At 44.2% G+C, this 14,166-nt stretch overlaps 2 protein-coding genes across 3 annotated transcripts in view; one reads left to right on the top strand and one right to left on the bottom strand.

Annotated features, from left to right (window-relative positions):
- The first annotated feature begins 4,396 nt into the window (after positions 1-4,396).
- The window catches only part of LOC114849518 (NF-kappa-B inhibitor alpha-like), a 58,398-nt gene continuing 48,628 nt past the window's right edge, over positions 4,397-14,166 (top strand). Inside the window, exons 1-6 of one of the 2 annotated variants that reach the window (XR_008693792.1) lie at positions 4,397-5,999; positions 6,532-6,637; positions 6,727-6,934; positions 7,047-7,135; positions 7,245-7,505; positions 7,616-7,719. Coding sequence is in view for 1 of the 2 variants with exons in the window: in XM_055506153.1 (XP_055362128.1) it covers positions 5,758-5,999; positions 6,532-6,637; positions 6,727-6,934; positions 7,047-7,135; positions 7,245-7,505; positions 7,616-7,645 (936 nt within the window). In the remaining variant the exon portion in view is untranslated. Of the gene's footprint in view, positions 6,000-6,531; positions 6,638-6,726; positions 6,935-7,046; positions 7,136-7,244; positions 7,506-7,615; positions 8,033-14,166 lie in introns of those variants that run through there. The other variant, XM_055506153.1, reaches the window with a different exon arrangement.
- On the bottom strand, positions 9,397-12,617 carry psma6b (proteasome 20S subunit alpha 6b). The gene is made up of 7 exons (XM_029142058.3): positions 12,439-12,617; positions 11,358-11,452; positions 11,028-11,109; positions 10,437-10,592; positions 10,165-10,343; positions 9,845-9,939; positions 9,397-9,599 (listed from the first exon to the last, which is right to left on the bottom strand). Exons 1-7 carry the CDS (start codon positions 12,512-12,514, stop codon positions 9,542-9,544), a joined length of 741 nt encoding a protein of 246 aa, XP_028997891.1. The 5' UTR covers positions 12,515-12,617; the 3' UTR covers positions 9,397-9,541.

The following is a 14,166-nucleotide window of genomic DNA, read 5'->3' as shown; positions in this document are numbered from 1 at the left end:
GTAATACGAGGACATGCAATGGATATAGGTATATAAATAAGATATAATATGAGTTGTATTGAAGAGTGGAATGTACAGGAGAGAAGAAAGTAGAGATGTGGGATGAAAACAGAGAGAGTATCCTACTGGTCTGTTGACTTAACAATGACAATGTGCTGTCAGGGCTGCAGGTTTGGAGATTCTCAACACAAGCTGTCAGTACCACAGTCAGCTGGAGAACCTTTGATTTGGACTGGAAGCAGACGGGAGGTTTTCACAGTGAAACCGTGAGCAGCTGCTACACGGGGAATGTTGAAAAGGTGCTGGAGACCCTCAGGTAGCTGACTGGCAGATGATTCAACGGCCCAGGGCCTAAAGCTGTCACAGCTCCCTGCATGACTCTCCTTTCACCCATCTGGGTAGCAGTGATGGACAGGCTGCAGAGTGGGCGGAAGCTAGAGCTGTGTTCTCTACTGGCGTGACTGACAGTCATATGCAGATTTTATGGGCTTGTGCTGAACAATCAGCAAAATAATCTAAGTGGTGCTTCATCTGTCTCTGAGTTATTTGATGTCATTATGAAGAACAATACAGTAATAACAAAACAGAAGCTTAGTATCCCATCAGTTCAAGTCTTTTGTTCAGAGACAGCAGCAATTCACCAAACAACTATTTTGGAGCAGTTATTCAAAGTAGGTAAGTGAGTGAGTTGTCACCTGTATTTACATTTTATCCTTTAGTATTTGTTTACTTCTCGTGTGTTTTAGTTTTGTGGTACAGTGGTGCAGTGGGTAACACTGTTGCCTCACAGCAGGAAGGGCGTGGGTTCTGTGTGGAGTTTGCATGTTCTCCCCATGTTCGCGTGGGTTCTCTCCGGGTTCTCCCACGGCCCAAAGACATGCGGTTAGGTTAATTGGCTACGGGGAAAAAGCACTAGAAGACAGATGGACGGAGTTTTAGTTCTAATGACAGAGACGGAGGTTCCAGGAGCTGCAATCAAGCTTCCAACCACAAGGGGGAGATAAAGACCAGTGCTGCTCGAGGTAACTCCTCGATTCGGATATTAAATTCCTCTTATTAATGAAATAGCACGTATAAAATTAATGATAAGAAGTAATTGGGGCAAATTGGAGGGGTAATATAATAAAATTAATTAGGTAAAAAAAATTAAACACAATACATTCAGATGTCTATGTCATTAACAGGCACCAGAAGCTGCAGGTTTATTTGCGATGAGAGGTTTGCTACTAGAAGGTTTGTATTCATATTCCAAGCGTTGTGCTCATTTGCTTTGTGGTTGATCTTGTAGTCTCACTATTTCCGCGGTGTGAAGCACAGTGCCACTCACATGCTATTTTCTCACACCACTAGAAGTGTGTCAGGGAACTTTGCTGGTCTCATTTGTATTTAGGGCAGCGCAGTGTGCACAGAAAATCTGAGTTGTCTTTTGTGGTTTATTTCATAACAAAGAAATTTTTCTCTCTGTTTCTCAGAGTCAAAAGAACTGACTGTTGACACAATGGACAATCAATAAAGTAAGAAGGAATGTGGGAGCAACTCAAGAATGAAAAGGACCAAACAGAGAACCACACTTTATGGTTTACTGGCAAGTTCTGTAAGTCTCCACCAGTTTTATTACTTAAAGCTGTACTGCACCCTGGAAAATTTATTTGACTTACTTAATAGATGTGCTTTCTGCTTTGCATGTGCCCTCACATGACAGTCAGCACTGACATGACAATGTGCAGTCATGTCCAATCGCCCTGTGATGCTGCGTCTGATATGATCTCAGACTTACAGCTTCAAACATGCAGCACGGTGCAGCTCTGGGCTTTATTGGCAAACTCGGCAGTCAGATTATGCGGTGGGACCACGTGGCGAGATGGAGGTGAAGGCTCAATTTGCAATTCAATTTCGTAGCGCAATATTGCAACATAGTTATGGCAAGTCACTTTACAAAGTAAGGTTTAAGACCTTACACATCTAAACCCAACAGATCCCACATACAGCAAGCCTTTAGCAGAACCAGACTGAATGAGGGCGGCCATCTGCCTCGACTGGCTGGGGTGGGGGTGGGGGAGTGAGAGAGAGAGAGAAAGAGAAAGAGAAAGAGAGAGACAGAGCGACAGAGACAGAGAGACAGAGAGAGAGAGAGAGAGAGAGAGAGAGACAGAGACAGAGACAGAGACAGAGACAGAGAGACAGAGAGAGAGAGAAAGAGAAAGAGAGAGAGAGAGAAGCACAGACACAACAGCAACAAGCGGAACACAGGCAGGATGGTTGGATCCTCCACTGCCCATCACAGACACAAAGCTCTGAGTCCAGTGATACCTGTAGGTGAGGACAGAGTGGGTGAACAGAGGAAGAAGGACAGGGAAAGTGAAGAACCAAAATAAAAACGCTGAGGTGTGCCTACATTTATCATGCTTCACATCTCTGTGCCCCACACAAACCTTTCCAGTAGGAGGTGTTTCAGTTCATTAGCGTTTTACTGCTGCTTCATATACATGTATGCAGTCATAGTAAGAGTTCAGTGATAATGTTCAAACCCATTAAATTCTTCCATTGGAGACCGTTTTGGAGCTTTAACTGAATACATCGTTTAATTTGCAAATGAAGGAAATAAAGGAGATTTTTCTTCTGCAGTCAGTCCTGGAGGCTCTGCTGGAACCTCTTGGGTTTTTTTTAAACACAGGCACGGTAGCCGGTTCTTAGCGTTAAGCCCGATTTCATATTGAGACTCGTGACTTTGTACAAAATGTCAAGCTGTTCTCCAGAGAGAGGTGGATATCTCGCAAATCTATGCAAATGAGGGCAAAAACGTCTGCAGGGCTGCATCTGAGGAAAACCTGCGGGCCCGATGGTGACAGATTGCTGATGGGCAGCAGAACAGTTGAGGGCTGCACCATCCCATCCAGTGCGTGCACGTAAGGCGCCGTGGGAATGCCTGGGGAGGGAAACCGAGGCATTACCCCTTCTCCGAAAAGCACCCACGCTTCCCCGAAAAAAGAAGCCCTCGCACATTCAGCACGAAACCGAGGCAACAGAGGGGAGGATATCAGAGCTTTTCAGCTCACTGACAGTTTTTAGAGCTTAAAAAAAATGGAAATGAACAGAACGAAAACTAGAACGACTTTATTCCTTTTATGTGTTTGAAAGAAAAAGTGATTTCTAGGAACTGATGACTGGGCTACAGTTCATCACTTCATGTCACGCATACACGTTCATTCATGTTCACACCCCATGACTGTATCAATATGATGTTGTATGAAACTTTAATTTTATTGCATTTTTTTTCTCCTGGTGTGGTTCTGGTGAAGTCCCTTTGACAAAGACACGGCCTGACTCACACGGTTAAACGCGGCTCTTGTTTAACCTGCCTGACTAAAATATGCCTTTTTTTACATCATACCACCCGTTGTGAAAATATGAAGTGGGCGTCGTGTGTGTCACTTCTGGGTGTAACGGACTCCCACGCAAAATAGACGGATGGATGTCGGTTGTTCGGTGAAGCTCTCACCAAGGTGACGGACGGCAGCTTCCATCTGAAACAGGAGGCAAGTTGTCATGAGTGAATTCAACCCAGCAGTTGCTGCTGATTTTAGGATGTCAAATCGTTTTCCTCTTTTCCTCCAACACACAGCACTAAATAGATAGGATTTCGCCTTTTGCATGACCCCCCCCCCCCCCCACACACACACAACGTCACGGCCTCCATCATTCCTCCATCATACGCTACAATACGCTGTTCTTCTAACTTTTGTGTGGATGTTTTTTTTTTTATGTGACTAACAATATTTCTTTGCTTGGTTTTGCTCATTGCGGTAAACGCACACTTGTACAAACAGAGTGGTCTTAAGTTGTGATGCTGTTAGTCGTCAGAGATACAACAGGCCTTTGTTTTAAAGTGCAGGGTGGGGTTGATGTCAGATGGTCCTCAGCGCTGCACCGTCGCGGCGTGGTTCCCCCTCTGACGCTGGATTAGATAAGCAGCGGTCTACCGACATGCAGGCAGAGGGCAATGTTCAGCGCCTGACAATCGACTGGCGTCAGCGCGTGGTCTCCATGGCAACCAGATGTAAACACCGAGCCGGAGCACTTGCTCGGCTTTACGCAGAAACATGCTCAACGCGGTAATATGGAAGTTCCAGTATTTCCCATATGGGGTAAAAAAAGACACCAGACAAATGTACACACACACACACTATCATGGCAACAACAAAAAAAAAAACACACAAGCCCAGTAGAACAGATTGTCCCCAGACGCCTCATTATGAGAGCATGCAAGGAATTCAGGACGTACGCGACGCGGCGTGCACCGCTACGCGTGACGTCTGTCTGATGTGACGCACTGCAGCAGATACTCGCAGACGCTGCTGCTCAGTGACATCACAGCTCTCATAGGTGTGTGTGTGTGTGTGTGTGTGTGTGTGTTTGGTTTGCATAATGTAATCCCAGCGGAGCATCGCCCCGCAGAGGTGTGAATGCATTAGTGCACATGGATACCGTTGCTATGTTTTCGCCGAGCCCGCTTCTCACAGTGCAAACAAACGTGATCCTGGGAATTTTTTTCTGAAATATCAGGGCAGCCCGGACGGTTAGCGCTGTCACGCACTCGGCTGCGGGGTGTTGTGAAAGACAAGTGAATTTCCTGTGTGCGCGCGTCGACGCAAAAATGGCACAAATGCAAAAAAGGGGGAAAAGGTGAGAAAGGTTTAAATGAAAATTGTGAGGGAAAAAAAAAGGCCTTCTCAAATGGAGATATTTCTGCAGGACTTAAGTGATTTCCAGAATGAAAGCCGGTCTGTGCAGGATTTTGGAGATGTGGTAAAGAGTGTGAAGTGACAGACGGGTAAGTCCAGAACATCCTTCCTGGTACGCAAAGTGCTGGTTTCACAAGGGAGACTCCAAGAGGAAACTTTAGAATGTTTCCCGGCCTCCGCTGCACTCTGTACTGGCTACAGGGGCTTTGTACTGGGACAGTGTGCAGAAACAACGGTGGGAATCTAGCCGCCGTCTGCGTGGAGATTTGTGACATTTCTACACTAGGTGCACGACTTTGAATCATGAGGACCCCCAAACGCAAACACAGTGACATGTCTGATCAGATTCATGAAATATTGCTGCCTAGAGTCCACGATTTGAAATCTAATTCAAATCAAAAGAACACAGAATTTCATTTAAATGAAATGTTTCATTATGTTAAGTCGTACATACTAAAACACAGCTAATTTGCATGGAACATGACAACACAGCACAATATGATTAATAGTCTGGCTGAATAGTGTGAATTATACATTTATCTCGGGATCTCGGCTCTCATTTTAAAAAATGTCTTCAAATGTGGTCAATTAGGATAAAAGTGTGAAGTGGAAAATATGCAGCGCTACGTTGGTTCGCCACTTGAAACGGATAATTTCCCCGGCGCAGAAGGGAATTCTTCAAGAGCCAGACAGGGGCCGTCTTTCGCTCATTCATGCCCATCGCGCTCATTCATTGAAGTTAATAATGGCATGTCCCCTAACCTACATCACAGGTGAAAATAGGTGTCTAATAGGAAACTACAAGTTGTCATTCTGAGTGTCTTTTGGGGGGGGATTTTTCTCACAAAAGCACGGCTGCGTGTGATTTCCCTTGCTTTTTCTAAGATAAGTCAATTGGAAATCCCCGCCGAGGCTCCGCCCAGCGAGCGCACAAAACCCAGCGCGTCCTCCTGCGCTGCACACTCTGCCCTGACCTCTGCGTAGAGACGGAGCCGAGTCTTGTGACAGTCGCAACATGGTGGACATACACAGAGTATCCAACCACGTCCAAATGGATTACGACCTGGACAACCGGGAGGCGAAGCAGGGGAAGATGCTGCCGTGCCACGAGGACCGCCTGGACAGCGGCCTGGATTCGCTGAAGGAGGACGAGCTCGTGAACCAGTTCCAGGACATGGCCGTGGACGCGGTCCTGTCCACGAGCCTCCAAGAGGAGTACGAGCCGTGGAGGGCGGCGGTGACGGACGACGGAGACACGTAAGTGCGCTCAACGGGGCTTTTCAGTGTGCGCAGTTGCAGAATAAACGCTCGATGTTTTTTTTTTGTTTGTTTTGTTTTTTTTTTGCACGAAGGCTTTTTGCACCGACGCGCGCAATTGGAACCGAATGCATCGAAAAGACGCGAAAATCCCCCTAGAAGTGCGCGTGAAAATGGCGAAAGTTGGACGAAAACAAATGGGCTTTAAAACTGCGTGTGTGTGTGTGTGCGTGCGTGCGTGCGTGCGCGTGCAGTACTTTGCGGTGTGTGTGTACTTTGGCTGAGAGCGCAGTCTGGGCGGCGCTAAAGTCCGCGCTGCGAGTTCAGGAAAGTCCCTGGCCCGCTGCCAGTAACTGATAAAAGCATCAGATGTGTCAAGCCACAACTGGTGGAAATAACCCGACAAAACTCCATTCTTGCGAAACGCTCCACTGCTTCGCCTTTGTTCTGACTTTTTTGGCTGGAACCACTTCCTCCATGCGTATTTTTTTTTCTTGACTATTTTGAATAACCCCCCCCCCCCCTCCCACAGGCTTCTCCACCTGGCCGTCATTCACGAAGCCACGGATCACGCGCTCCAGATGATCAGACTGTCCCACAATCACCCTTTCCTCAACGTCCAGAACCATCAGAGACAGGTAATGGCCCGAACCAAACGCAACTCACCTCAACCCACTCAAACGAAGCGTGAACTAACAAACGCCTCTCCATCCATTCTCCTTTCCAGACCGCCCTCCATCTAGCGGTGATCACGGAGCAGCTCCAGCTCGTGGAGAAGCTCCTGAAGGCCGGCTGTGACCCGCGGCTGGCCGACGACAGCGGGAACACGCCCCTGCACATCGCCTGCAAGAAGGGCTCCCTCGCCTGCTTCGGCCTCATCACCCAGAACTGCCAGCGCCACCTCGCCTCCATCGTGTCCTTCCCCAACTACAGCGGTGAGTCTCGAATTCAAGCGGACCTCCTCCGCTCGCTCATCAGCGGGTTTGACTTCAGCAGCAGCGCTTTATGGGGTTCTGTTGTTAACCTGTCTGAATTCTTCCCTTCCAGGACACAACTGTCTCCATCTGGCATCGATCAACGGCTTTGTTTCGCTGGTGGAAGGTCTTGTTCAACTGGGTGCTGATATCAATGCACAGGTAGGTGTTAAGAACTAGTAAATGGAAAAATAATCCCTTTCAGCCAAATGACTCTTAAATGCGAGGCAGAGTGGAGGAGCCTAACGGTTGTTTTCTTGCTTTTCCATAGGAACAGTGCAGTGGCAGAACGTCGCTACATCTCGCTGTGGACCTCCAGGACTCCACGCTGGTCCGCTGCCTGCTCGACCTCGGCGCCGACGTGAACTGCTTGAACTACGGCGGCTTCGCGCCGTACCACCTGACCTACGGGCGGCAGAACGAAGAGATCCGCTGCCAGTTGTACGCGAGGACGCCGCAGGCGCTCAGGCAGCTGCCCGACAGCGAATCGGACGACAGCGACATGGAGGATCTGGACCTGTCGGACGACGAGGTCAGTATCCGGTGCCGAACAGAACTAAGAGTCCTCTCCAAGCAAAATCAGCCAAAAGGTTTCCCTTCAACAGTCCCTAACGGTTCTTTTTTCCTCTCTCACCCCTACAGCTGTATGACGACATCAAATTTGGGAAGTAAACAGAACCATCTGTGCTGGTGTGAAGAAGAGTGATGCTGCTATGGGCTGCTCAGCCCCGGCCCCCGGTGAGGGATACCCGCCCCCCCCCACCAGAGCCAAGTCCACTAGTGCTGGCCCTGGGATCACAAACATGAAGATGGCGTCTAGTTTGGTCAAGTCTGGTCCAGATCACAGAAGTCTATGGCACAAGCAAGGCCGTGACCACGTCGACCACAGTCCTAGTGTACAATGTATAAATATGTATTGATGCGTGTGTGTGTGTGTATATATCAGACGTAATATATTGTAAATACAGATATTATTTTTGTACCAATGTACATGTGCTGTGAATTTAAACACTATAGAAATGTTCTGAATAAAAAAAGTATGGTATGACTATAAAATAACGTGAGTAGTGTGTTTCCTCCACTCAGCGGGGTTTTTTTTTTACCCCCCCATGATGAGTCTTTCAGTGCTTTTCCATATTGAATAATCAGCATCACATCTCACTTGCACAAAGTGACGAGGAAGTGAAGACTGTCATCGCCCAGACTTCACAGACAAAAGTGATCACACTCAGCCACTTGGAACGGTCTGGGATTTCCTTGTTGGGGCGAGGTCACCAGGTCTGAGTCACTGAGTTGAAAGTCCCTGGGCAGAAAAAGAAGAACATGGTGTACAGAATATTCCGCCCTGCCCTAGGAGTATTGTTGAACGGCGGCTGCGGAGTAGATAGGCCTGAAAAAAGGAGGAAATCAACAGCGTCTGAATTACTGCCATGTCATAAAGAATCAGGAAGGAATTGGGAAGTACTGGACTTCCCTGTCAGGCGATACATTATCAAAAGTTAGGAATTTCTCTAAGTGTTTCTCTTTAGTAACCAGCAATTATTTCCCAGTATGAAGCAAAACTGGAACCAGCACTGACTCAGAAAATGCCCCATGTGATTAGTAGCAATAACAGTGGATTCTGCAGCCTGTAATTGCCCTTGAGGCTGTAAACCTGCACAGTGGGATTTTCCAAGGGCCACTCGGTTACTTTTTAAGGGCAGTGAGAATTATGAGAGATGTAAACGCTGGCTTAAGCAGCAAAAAAGGCCTTGTTGACTATAGATAAGAAAGCAAGATATTTAGTTGGGTTCTTTCTGATTCAGGTAACAGCTGTAGAAAAACTGACAAAAAGTGACGCAATGAGACTGAAAGTGATGGAATAGCAACTGAAACACGATTGACTGGTGACATGCTAACATCATTTCTGATCATACGACGATGACAAATTCCTCTGTAAAGGGCAGGGTCATTGACCAGAATGCTTAGTCAGTTTCTCCCTCCATACTGACAGTCCAGCCCATATGCCAGCTTCATCATAACCGCTCTGAAATCTCAGAACAAGTAAGTTTTCCACTTGCAAAGTGAAACTACTTGTGTTGTACAATGCATCCGGTGAGTTGGAGTAATCTATTTCTGACAAGCTGCAGGAGGATAAAAAAAAATGTCAAACAGGTTAGCAAAATGAGGTCAAATCACTCACCGTGTAGTAAAAAAACCCTCCTTACAGCACCTCGGGCTGTCACGTGATTTTTCTGTGCATTTACAGCCACAACAGGAAGTGTAGAGGTAGAGCTCTGCAGCAGCTCATGTTCCCATAAAAGGTTTCCCTTGCTGCTAACTTAAACCAAACAGTGCAGCTGCACCATAGTGAGGGTCTACAAAGAGCATAATTCATGCGGGAACATTATGCTTCTCGGCAAATAGTAAACAAGGACAACATCTGTTTTACTCCAAAAACTTTTTTTTAATTATTGAATGAAACAGTTGGGTAAATGTACAGCAAACAAAGATAACGCCCATCTCCATCTGGGAACTGCATATCCCTTTATGCTCTAACTCCAATCCACCTGGTGAAAGGTCGCCAGCTCAGTCTCGCTCTGCAAGAGACATCAGGTGGGAGTCCACTTCAGTCTCTGTCAGAATTCTGCATAAAAACAAAATAAAGTCAGATGATGATGCTAAATCAATTTCAAGCACTGCTGCAGTTAGTTTTTGTTAGGTTTCATGAATAATATTGCATTGTTGGTTAAATAAAATTCATAACATTCAGTATATTATAGAACAATGTCAGAAGAAAGCCTTAGGAGATTATAGTAAAAAAACATTATGACTTTAATAAAAAAACAACATTTAAGTGCAACAAATGACCATGCATGACCAGGGTTTTACCTGAACTTTGGGTCCTGCGTTGTAATAACGCCCACCTCGAGCTCAGAGGGCTTGAAGTCAATGGAAAGTACAGTTGACAGACAAGAAACTGCTGTCTACAGCCAAAAAACAAAAAAAACACAGGGCTGAGTAGGAAGTGATAAAAATGTGAAATGTGTATTCAATCATGTAATAACCTTTAATGAGAGTGGCAGAGTTTTCCTCTATGAGTTGAAGATTATAAAATCAAGCACCGCACAGCTGGAAACCACCACAGTCTCACGGGTTACTTTCACATGAACCTGTGCTAAATACGTCAATGAAAAAAAATAATCATTTACCTCAATAGTTTGTTCAAAGGTCCAGTCCAGTTTCTTTTTCACTTTCTTCTCCAAGAAACTGGTGGCTTCTGTCTGCTTCACTCCAGCAGCTGTAGCCTTGAAGCCGCAGTAGTAACCTGCTGGGTCACACTTGTACACCTGGGGGCCAAACTCCTCATCGATCCCAATCACGATCATACCTGCATGGCAGAGTCACCATGGGGGACTGTAACAACTCATGGTTTTCAAATTGTGTATTTTATTATGCTTTTTAACTATAAATCAATGCTTACAACAGCCTAGTGGTCGCATTTCAGCGTTCTGTGTGTAGACCTGCGAGATGTCAGCGATTCTCTTGCACAGCATGTCCACTGGAATCTCATAACCATACTTATACTGCCAGTTAGCTGCCTCGTAGCGAGCTCGCTGCACTTGGGACCTGCTGTCAGCTGTAAGAGATAAGAGGCGTTATGTTTTAAGGAGTGTGCTGCTGGATTATTATACAGTATATTGATACTTCAGATCTCACACCATCTGACACCATATGGCAACACTATCTAACTACCTAAATAACTAGTAAAGAGGAACCATCGACAAGTCAATGCAGGGACTGAGGAGAACCGAGATGTCACCTACAATGTTACCAGTCTGAACACAAAAATACCCTGAAAGGTGGTGTAGTTATGTTTAAAATTGTTCCCTTTTACTGAAAAGCTTCCGTTTTCTGCTACAAAGAGTGACTCAATTTAAAAAGCAATTTGTAGAACATCCAATCGTTCTTTTGTGCAAAAAAAGCTGCTTAATGTGTTGCCTCTGAGTAAGAGTATCACTGTTCAGATGTACCACAGTGGTTGTAACCTAAAAATAATAAACACTAAACTTACCTGTCATTCCAGACATTACACAGCCAATATTATCTGTTATTCTGAAAAGGTGAGTCACTGTGGATGCATCCAGAAGCTTGTCCTGTTGCAAAGGAAGAAACAATGAATCATAGTGTTGAGATCAAGAAATGCCATTACTACACCAGTGTTAAGTGATTTATGAATCAAATCTATGCATTTAATATTGCTTTAAATGGAAGGGGTGGGTCACTTTCAAAACATGGGAACACAAAGAACACACGAATGACGCAAGTGCTCATTATCGTCACATCAGAATGCAAGTTTGTATGTATTCCGTGCTTCATGATGACAGCAGTATAAAACACTCACCGGTACTTTTTTCTGTGTTACAACAACTGCACAGTCCTTCCCCCTGACTGCTACTGATGTGAGTCCACCTTGGTTTATTGCCTTGAAGGCATATTCTGAAAGACACAGGAGGCAAGGGTTCATGTTTGCTTGGCACCATGTACAGACAGACAATGCTGGTCCTCAAATAAACAAAATGTAGCCAACAAGCAATGAACAATGAACAACTACACGTGATCAGGTGTCATCTGACCTGTAGCTGATTTTGTGGGCTCACATCTTGTGTGGTTTTAAGACAATGACTGACAGCATGTCACGATTGGCTTCTTTGGTTTTTCAAGTAATTAAGTATGTAGTAGTAGTATTAATAATGTTGACTAATACGTTCTGTCCATATGCAGTTTGGTATATAAAACTAGCTCAAATACACAGAATAAAACAATTACAAATACAAAAACAGTGTTGTATTATAGTTATTTTAATTATATGGTTATGTGAACGTCAAGAAATGTATGCCACTATGACCAAATGATTCCTGTTAATCAAAACAAACAAATAACTTCATAACCTATCCATTGACTTAATGGAAAATTGACACTTACGGCAATGAATCAGCTTGCCTAGCTAAAATGCTAGTCACGCTAACTAGCCGGCTAACGAGTAACGATATAAGGTTTGTTTGCTTTCTTTATTTAGATGAAGTTGCGAAATGAAACCGAATTTAAAAATTAAACACGCTGTTATCATTACTGATACATTTGTGGGTAAATATTCTACTTGCACCCTGCCGGGCTTATTACACTTCAATGAATCAGTTTAAATAATAGAAATGCTAACGTGCAGAGTAGCCAGCTAGCTATTTTGATCCTCTGCTACTCTGTCTGTAGCTCAATTCAGAAAGTCAGAAAGTGGGCTTAAATAACGCATTTGACACTTTTAGTAACACCGTTCTGGTAACATTCGACACTACTTTCGCTTTGGCGGGGTATTATTTACCAGCCAGTAGCCAAGCAAGCGAAGCATGACAGAGCATTTAGCTAGCCAGCTAGCAGACCTTAGAGCCAGCAAGCCAGCGTTTGTCTGAACAACTCCGCATACTGACCGACTTGGTAGAGTCTTCCTTCAGGAGAGAAGATGGTGATGTGTCGATCAAACCCTGCACTTGAGCCCCGGGACATTGTACAAAGTCCGTTTATCCAAATTAAATTGCAAGCAGACCTTACTTCATGCACAGTACTGGCACCCGGAAGTTGAATACAAGTGTTCGAACCTCATCCGGTGTGAGAGGCCTGCCTCGTTCCTATGGTAACGTCAACGTTGCATATCTAGAAACAGTAAGGACAATATTTGTTTTTACTTAATTACTTACCTGTACTTGTCGGGTACTTTATATTAAATATATATCTTATGTTAGTAACCTTTTTTCTACACTTACACTACTACAACTATTTGACAACACAGTGGGCATATATTATATTATATATTACTATATATAGTAATTTTAAAGTTTTTATATATAATAATATATAATACGTTTTTATATATAATAAAGAGAATAACTTATATATAATAAAGAGAATAAAAAAACAAAACTAAGAAAGGCACAGCTCTAAGTGTCAAAGATAAATTACTTTAGATTAGTCAACTGTTTAAATTCCTGCAGTGTATGTGTTAAAAATTGTATTTGTGTAAACTGTATAAGTTTTGTCTTGTAGCAGTGACAGGAAGCTGGTTGTATAAGACTTTTCCAGGAACATTTCACAGTATAACATAATTCAGTAATAACGCACCAACAAATATCGCCCTGGTGATTAACCGGCAACCTTAAAACTCAGATATTTACACGTCCTACATGTATCAATAAACCTCAAATGACATCTTTGCAATCTTTGCAACCTTTGAAATCACACAATAAAGTGTAACCTTCATGGAGAAGCTAAAGTCTTTGTATACTGCGTGTGGTGGAACATGATTGTTTTACAGTTACACAGGATTCATGTAATATTGCTGTATAAAAGGCCACATGGAACACAAGCAGGTTTTTTTTCTTTTAAACTACAATTCGTGGAACTAAATCACAGACGGCTCACTTGGTTATAGCTAATCCCATTTCCTTGTTCCTGAACAGGCTGCTAACGTGAATGTGTCAACAGGGGGGGGGGTTTCCCTCTGTCCCCAGGTAAGTAATACAGCTGAACAGAGGATGTTTGCTTCCTCTTTAAAAGTCAACACAGTCAGATAGTGACTCAGGCAGCTTTTAGTGTGGTAGCACCAGCAGCGATAACCAGAACTGAATCTCAGTTCAGCAATGGTAAGCGGGGTTATCTTATGAACTGGTTTCACGGTTTTAGAGCAAAAAGTCCCTCTGTTTGGTTGCCATGGTAACATCCTAATTTTGGAACAGCAGTGTGATTGATATAGCTGCAGTGACATACATGGAAGTATTTGAATCTAACCACCGATCAAAATTTCTGATCTCTCATTTACCCGACAAACAGTCCAGCGGATGAATGAAGATGTGAGTTTCCAAAATATATTTTGCAATAAAAAAACATGTTTTAACATATAAACTGTTGTAAGGTCACTTGAAAATGAACACATATATTAGTTGCAGGTGCTGTGAGGTTTAATCAGACATGTGAACAAAAAAATTGAATCCTGATCATTTGCTACATTTTAAAGGCCTTATATGCTTCATTTAGATATTTTGCAATCAAACCCCCTCACTCCTGATACCTCCCCCTTTCCTGTCCCCTTCCCCACCTCTGTTCTTTGTGCTTCTGTTCTTACTCGTTCAAAGCGTGGCTCGCACATTCTGTACTGGTGTTTG

The sequence above is a fragment of the Betta splendens genome, chromosome 24, assembly GCF_900634795.4.
Source record: "Betta splendens chromosome 24, fBetSpl5.4, whole genome shotgun sequence".
NCBI lineage: Eukaryota > Metazoa > Chordata > Actinopteri > Anabantiformes > Osphronemidae > Betta > Betta splendens.
This window is presented reverse-complemented; position numbering and strand designations above follow the sequence as displayed.

Coding starts and splice junctions, on each gene's coding strand:
- psma6b (XM_029142058.3), bottom strand. CDS start 12,514: ATGTCCCGGGGCTCAAGTGCAGGGTTTGATCGACACATCACCATCTTC. Junction 10,593..11,027: donor TGTAATGTCTGGAATGACAG/GTAAGTTTAGTG, acceptor TATCTCTTACAG/CTGACAGCAGGTCCCAAGTG. Junction 10,344..10,436: donor AATGCGACCACTAGGCTGTT/GTAAGCATTGAT, acceptor TCTGCCATGCAG/GTATGATCGTGATTGGGATC.